Source organism: Anarhichas minor, unplaced genomic scaffold (genome assembly GCF_050575085.1).
Source record: "Anarhichas minor isolate MPS153535 unplaced genomic scaffold, ASM5057508v1 ptg000038l, whole genome shotgun sequence".
Classification (NCBI taxonomy): Eukaryota; Metazoa; Chordata; class Actinopteri; order Perciformes; family Anarhichadidae; genus Anarhichas; species Anarhichas minor.
Window position 1 is genome coordinate 3,300,001 of NW_027466484.1, and position 7,500 is coordinate 3,307,500.

The 7,500-nt window shown below is 42.3% G+C and overlaps 2 protein-coding genes and 1 long non-coding RNA gene across 6 annotated transcripts in view; 2 read left to right on the forward strand and 1 right to left on the reverse strand.

Annotated features, from left to right (window-relative positions):
- The window catches only part of snx6 (sorting nexin 6), a 14,588-nt gene extending 11,286 nt beyond the window's left edge, over positions 1 to 3,302 (forward strand). Inside the window, exons 13-14 of one of the 2 annotated variants that reach the window (XM_076107267.1) lie at positions 1,178 to 1,263; positions 1,593 to 3,302. In XM_076107267.1, the coding sequence (XP_075963382.1) occupies positions 1,178 to 1,263; positions 1,593 to 1,646 (140 nt within the window). In that variant the 3' untranslated portion in view covers positions 1,647 to 3,302. The other variant, XM_076107266.1, reaches the window with a different exon arrangement.
- LOC142967744 (uncharacterized) overlaps positions 1 to 7,500 on the reverse strand; it is a 9,477-nt gene that overhangs the window by 1,212 nt on the left and 765 nt on the right. The window contains exon 2 of one of the 3 annotated variants that reach the window (XR_012958951.1): positions 1 to 1,280. This exon is cut by the window's left edge and continues 1,212 nt beyond it. This is a non-coding gene — a long non-coding RNA (uncharacterized LOC142967744). Of the gene's footprint in view, positions 4,856 to 7,500 lie in introns of all 3 variants that reach the window. The other 2 variants (XR_012958952.1, XR_012958950.1) reach the window with 2 other exon arrangements.
- The window catches only part of LOC142967742 (proteasome subunit alpha type-3), a 7,240-nt gene continuing 6,937 nt past the window's right edge, over positions 7,198 to 7,500 (forward strand). Inside the window, exon 1 of the mRNA XM_076107268.1 lies at positions 7,198 to 7,335. Within this exon, the coding sequence (XP_075963383.1) occupies positions 7,315 to 7,335 (21 nt within the window). The 5' untranslated portion in view covers positions 7,198 to 7,314. The remainder of the gene's footprint in view (positions 7,336 to 7,500) is intronic.

Genomic DNA, 7,500 nt, shown 5'->3' on the forward strand with positions numbered 1-7,500 from the left:
CTTGTACTCCTGACCCTTGGTACTTTTACTCCAGATCCTTTGTACTTTTACTCCAGATCTTTGGCACTTTTACTCCTGATCCTTGGCACTTGTACTCCAGATCCTTGGTACTCTTACTCCTGATCCTTGGTACTCTTACTCCGGATCCTTGGTACTCTTACTCCGGATCCTTGGTACTCTTACTCCGGATCCTTGGTACTCTTACTCCGGATCCTTGGTACTCTTACTCCGGATCCTTGGTACTCTTACTCCGGATCCTTGGTACTTTTACTCCGGATCCTTGGTACTTGTACTCCTGACCCTTGGTACTTGTACTCCTGACCCTTGGCACTTGTACTCCAGATCCTTGGTACTCTTACTCCGGATCCTTGGTACTCTTACTCCGGATCCTTGGTACTCTTACTCCGGATCCTTGGTACTTTTACTCCGGATCCTTGGTACTTTTACTCCGGATCCTTGGTACTCGTACTCCTGACCCTTGGTACTTGTACTCCTGACCCTTGGTACTTTTACTCCTGACCCTTGGTACTTTTACTCCAGATCCTTTGTACTTTTACTCCAGATCCTTTGTACTTTTACTCCAGATCCTTTGTACTTTTACTCCAGATCTTTGGCACTTTTACTCCTGATCCTTGGCACTTGTACTCCAGATCCTTGGTACTCTTACTCCGGATCCTTGGTACTCTTACTCCGGATCCTTGGTACTCTTACTCCGGATCCTTGGTACTCTTACTCCGGATCCTTGGTACTCTTACTCCGGATCCTTGGTACTTGTACTCCGGATCCTTGGTACTTGTACTCCTGACCCTTGGTACTTGTACTCCTGACCCTTGGTACTTGTACTCCTGACCCTTGGTACTTGTACTCCTGACCCTTGGTACTTGTACTCCTGACCCTTGGTACTTTTACTCCTGACCCTTGGTACTTTTACTCCAGATCCTTTGTACTTTTACTCCTGATCCTTTGTACTTTTACTCCTGATCCTTGGCACTTGTACTCCTGATCCTTGGTACTTGTACTCCTGATCCTTGGCACTTGTACTCCTGATCCTTGGCACTTGTACTCCTGATACTTGGCACTTTTACTTCAGATCCTTGGCACCTTTACTCCTGATCCTTGGCACTTGTACTCCTGATCCTTGGCACTTGTACTGATCCGGATTCTGTTCTGATTGCAGAGCTCATAGACTTCAAGACAAGAAGAGTGGCAGCTTTCAGGAAGAACCTGGTGGAGCTGGCAGAGCTGGAGCTCAAACACGCCAAGGTAACAAATGACATAATCTGTAAAAAGACATTGATTATACATTACATTACAATCATTTAGCAGACGCCTTTATCCAAAGCGACTTACAATTCAGATTCCATCACATTTCTACACCGTAGGCACAGCTACGGGTTAAGTGTCTTGGTCAAGGACACATTGGCATGCAACTAGCGGAGCCAGAGCCGGGGATCGAACCGCCGATCCTCTGATTGAAGGACAACCCTGCTCTCCACTTAGCCACAGTCACCCTGTATACCTGTCCCTCTGTCCAACTGTGCACTTGTGTCTCTCTACACCTGCGTCTCTGACCCCGCCCCTTTCACCTGCAGGGGAACCTCCAGCTGCTGCAGAGTTGTCTGGGTGTCCTGAAAGGTAACACTTAACTGTTCGACGCTGCCCAACATCGACCGGACACGCCCCTTTTATACAACCCCGCCCACATCAACTGGGCACCCACTGTGGGCGGAGCCTGGGTGGACGAATGACATTGAGAACTGTGGACCGGAGAGAGAACAGACATGAAGTGTGTCGTCTTCATCACTAACCAGACACCGTCCTCTTCATCTTCTCTTCTCTTCCCAGTCCTCTCCAGCAGCATTATCCGACCTGAAGCACCTGTACCGGTTCTACTGGTCCATTATCAGACCTGAAGCACCTGTACCGGTTCTATTGTTCCAGCAGGACTAGTGTGATCAGCCTCTTTCTCTCCTGAGTGACATTCACATAGAACTTTATTATCACAGAAAAGACAAAACAAATTCATGTTTTTATCCAAATTAAACAAATCCTTCCCAGTCGATCAGTTCTACTGTGGTGATACTGGTCCCAGTAGATCAGTTCTACTGTGGTGATACTGGTCCCAGTCTATCAGTTCTACTGTGGTGATACTGGTCCCAGTCTACCAGTTCTACTGTGGTGATACTGGTCCCAGTCTACCAGTTCTACTGTGGTGATACTGGTCCCAGTACAGTATCTGATTATCAGTATCTTTCAATGAACAAAATTTCTCAAAGTTCAAACATCAAGAACTTCAAAATGAAAGTAACTTTTATTTAAAGGAGAACTTATATGATAGAAGAAAACATGTTAAATTGGACCCGAGATGATCAATACCAGCAGATCAGGTATCCATCAGGTATTGATCAGGTATCGGCCCTGGCATGACCGATCCACCTGAAAAAGCGATCCCAGTCGGTCCCTGATTGTCTCAACATCTTATGAACTGTTTTTGTCTTCTGCTGAGTCAGAAAAGTCTTTCAACCTGTTTCTATTTAAAATGTTTTCATAATTATCACATAATATAACCAGTTATTACCCCACAGTAACAGTTATTACCCCACAGTAAACGACTGATTTCATAATTCTGTGAAAACTATTTTCTCTTTTCTGTGGAGTCGATGAGCTCCAGTAAACATGAACTAGTTTCCTGTCTATTTAGAATGTGAGGATGAAAAGTGAAGACGTTTCTAACTAGACTCTTCTTCACTTCAGGAAAACAAGACTTTTAGGACTCAAAGACATGGAGATATTTTCCAGGGAAGGTTCACTGTGTCCTCTACTTTTGTCTGTCGTCTTATTTTGGCGGTGTGTGGTGGTTTTATTGTGTAGGTGAACTTCCTGTTCTGCTGCTGTGTGACGCGTTCAGAGTCCAGCTGTCAGTTCTTATTAAAGCGTAACGTCACTACATAAAGAAGCTTTGTATTAGTTAACTAATGAACGCTAGTCTCCATCATCATCCTCACTAATGTAGCTCGTTTTTCTTTGATCAGCTGTTTGTTGCCATGGAGACCAGCGGCTCCGTTTGATTCATTGTTCAGAATGTTTTATTTTTTAAAGTCACAGTATACGAATGTTTTTTCACTCTTATGTGACCAAAGCTTCCATTTCTGATTCAAGATGGAGACGAGAAAAAGAGAAATAAAAAGAGTAAAATAATAAAAAGATGATTTATGATTCACAACGTTTTCATTGTTTAAAGTTTCATGAGGTCTGTAATCCAGCAGAGACTCAATAAACCTTTATGGACACTTTTCTTACAATCATCTGTGTCACCGCTTTACTGGGAGGAGGTGGAGCCGTCTGATTGGATGGGAGGCTAGGAGGGGGCGGGGTCAGGATGTTCCACTACATCCTGTTCTTATTCTGACCCACAATCCTTTGCAGCAGCAGAGGAGCAAGAGGGTCAAAGGTTCCGTTCTTTGTGAGGAACTACAAGTAGAAGTGAATTACCCACAATGCATAGCGCAGTGACGTTAAACAGGAATTACCAGGGGAACCATGGAGGATTAAAAAAGGTAAACAAAGAGGTCACATGTTCAGTAAACATTAAGTTTAAACGTTAAAGATTAAAGACGGAACATAAAAACACATGAAATCATTTTACACGTTTATTTAAATGTTGCTTTAACAAAAACAGGAAGTACATTATTTGACAGTCAGCTGATCTGGAAGACAGACCAATCAGGAGCGACCCCTGAAGACCATGAAGTCTCCTGGTGTCACGGTAACTGGATGTGTCACAAGGTGAACCCTCTCGTGTCCCCCAGTGTCTCTCTAGTGTCCCTCCAGAATCCCTCTAGTGTCCCCCATTGTCGCCCCACTGTCCCCTCTAGTGTCCCCCCACTGTCCCCTCTAGTGTCCCTCCAGAATCCCTCGTGTCCCCCGATTTTCCACACTAGTGTCCTCCATTGTCCCCCCATTGTCCCCTCTAGTGTCCCTCGTGTCCCATATAATTAAAATGATCATTTCTGTTTTCAGAATTTTAAATTCGTATATACAGGTGCTGGTCATATAATTAGAATATCATCAAAAAGTTGATTTATTTCACTAATTCCATTCAAAAAGTGAAACTTGTCTATTATATTCATTCATTACACACAGACTGATATATTTCAAATGTTTATTTCTTTTAATTTTGATGATTATAACTGACAACTAAGGAAAATCCCAAATTCAGTATCTCAGAAAATTAGAATATTACTTAAGACCAATACAAAGAAAGGATTTTTAGAAATCTTGGCCAACTGAAAAGTATGAACATGAAAAGCATGAGCATGTACAGCACTCAATACTTAGTTGGGGCTCCTTTTGCCTGAATTACTGCAGCAATGCGGCGTGGCATGGAGTCAATCAGTCTGTGGCCACTGCTCAGGTGTTATGAGAGCCCAGGTTGCTCTGATAGTGGCCTTCAGCTCTTCTGCATTGTTGGGTCTGGCATTTCGCATCATCCTCTTCACAATACCCCATAGATTTTCTATGGGGTTAAGGTCAGGCGAGTTTGCTGGCCAATTAAGAACAGGGATACCATGGTCCTTAAACCAGGTACTGGTTGCTTTGGCACTGTGTGCAGGTGCCAAGTCCTGTTGGAAAATGAAAACTGCATCTCCATAAAGTTGGTCAGCAGCAGGAAGCATGAAGTGCTCTAAAACTTCCTGGTATAGGCTGCGTTGACCTTGGACCTCAGAAAACACAGTGGACCAACACCAGCAGATGACATGGCACCCCAAACCATCACTGACTGTGGAAACTTTACACTGGACCTCAAGCAACGTGGATTGTGTGTCTCTCCTCTCTTCCTCCAGACTCTGGGACCCTGATTTCCAAAGGAAATGCTAAATTTACTTTCATCAGAGAACATAACTTTGGACCACTCAGCAGCAGTCCAGTCCTTTTTGTCTTTAGCCCAGGCGAGACGCTTCTGACGCTGTCTGTTGTTCAAGAGTGAAATATGAATATAATAGACAAGTTTCACTTTTTGAATGGAATTAGTGAAATAAATCAACTTTTTGATGATATTCTAATTATATGGCCAGCACCTGTATATTCACGATAAATCTGTAAATTGAGAGTTGATTTAAATGAACAGATGATGAATGTTGTGCTTTTAATTTTAAAAGTTTGCCCCCTTCCTGATTTCTTATTTTTATGCATGTTTGTCACACTTAAATGTTTCAGATCATCAAACAAATTTAAATATTAGACAAAGATAACACAAGTAAACACAAAATGCAGTTTTTAAATGAAGGTTTTTATTGTTAAGGGAAAAAAAAAATACAAACCTACATGGCCCTGTGTGAAAAAGTGATTGCCCCCCCCTGTTAAAACATAAATTAACTGTGGTTTATCACATCTTTGGAAAGCTGAGTTAAATTTCTCTAGCCACACCCAGGCCTGATTACTGCCACCCCTGTTCTCAATCAAGAAATCACTTAAATAGGAGCTGCCTGACAAAGTGAGGTAGACCAAAAGATCCTCAAAAGCTAGACATCATGCTGCGATCCAAAGAAATTCAGGAACAAATGAGAAACAAAGTAATTGAGATCTATCAGTCTGGAAAAGGTTACAAAGCCATTTCTAAAGCTTTGGGACTACAGCGAACCACAGTGAGAGCCATTATCCACAAATGGCGAAAACATGGAACAGTGGTGAACCTTCCCAGGAGTGGCCGGCCGACCAAAATTACCCCAAGAGCGCAGCGACGACTCATCCAAGAGGTCACAAAAGACCCCAGAACAACATCCAAAGAACTGCAGGCCTCACTTGCCTCAATTAAGGTCAGTGTTCATGACTCCACCATAAGAAAGAGACTGGGCAAAAATGGCCTGCATGGCAGAGTTCCAAGACGAAAACCACTGCTGAGCAAAAAGAACATAAAGGCTCGTCTCAGTTTTGCCAGAAAACATCTTGATGATCCCCAAGACTTTTGGGAAAATACTCTGTGGACTGACGAGACAAAAGTTGAACTTTTTGGAAGGTGTATGTCCCATTACATCTGGCGTAAAAGTAACACGGCATTTCAGAAAAGGAACATCATACCAACAGTAAAATATGGTGGTGGTAGTGTGATGGTCTGGGGCTGTTTTGCTGCTTCAGGACCTGGAAGACTTGCTTTGGTAAATGGAACCATGAATTCTGCTGTCTACCAAAAAATCCTGAAGGAGAATGTCCGGCCATCTGTTCGTGACCTCAAGCTGAAGCGCACTTGGGTTCTGCAGTAGGACAATGATCCAAAACACACCAGCAAGTCCACCTCTGAATGGCTTAAGAAAAACAAAATGAAGACTTTGGAGTGGCCTAGTCAAAGTCCCGACCTGAATCCGATTGAGATGCTGTGGCATGACCTTAAAAAGGCGGTTCATGCTCGAAAACCCTCCAATGTGGCTGAATTACAACAATTCTGCAAAGATGAGTGGGCCAAAATTCCTCTACAGCGCTGTAAAAGACTCATTGCCAGTTATCGCAAACGCTTGATTGCAGTTGTTGCTGCTAAGGGTGGCCCAACCAGTTATTAGGTTTAGGGGGCAATCACTTTTTCACACAGGGCCACGTAGGTTTGGATTTTTTTTCCCCCTTAATAATAAAAACCTTCATTTAAAAACTGCATTTTGTGTTTACTTGTGCAATCTTTGTCTAATCTTTAAATTTGTTTGATGATCTGAAACATTTAAGTGTGACAAACATGCAAAAAAATAAGAAATCAGGAAGGGGGCAAACACTTTTTCACACAACTGTATATGTATATATATATGTATATATATGTGTGTGTGTGTTTTATATTCTTGTGAATATTATTATATGATATATATATTATTATATGATATATATATTATTATATTCTAGTGAATATTATTATATGATACAGAATATTATTATATGATATATAAATTATTATATTATACTGAGACTAAAATAAGATGTTCTGACGTGTTTATCAAAGTGTTATTTACTGCTTTTTTCATGTTGGAATAAAGGTTAAATATTTAACTGTAAAGTAGTAATACGTGTTTGATACCTTAATGTTTTTGCATTAAATCATTCTGGGATGTTTGCTGACATTGATTGGATGTGGCACAGCCCTACAGAGAACATGTTCCACCAGCCAACACTGCTCAGGTAAAAAGTTTGTGGCGTGCTGAAACATCGTTTTCACTCGGTGCTTTTATTATGGAGGCTGTTATTAGCCGGAAGTCGGTGAATGAGACGTCACAGTGTGATGAATGTCAGGAGCTGCGGACTGAAAGCTGTTCACAGGATCCAGACTATTGAGTTAAAATGAGCTCCATCGGTACCGGGGTGAGTGGTTCTGTAGTCCGAATCCCGGAAGACCGGTTTTGATCCGGTTCACTTAGAATAATCCGCCTTTTATTCTGGAAACCAGTCATTGTTACCTGAAGCTAGCTAGCTAGCTAGCGTGTTAGCCTACTGAAGCTATCTAGCGTGTTAGCCTGCTGAGTCACA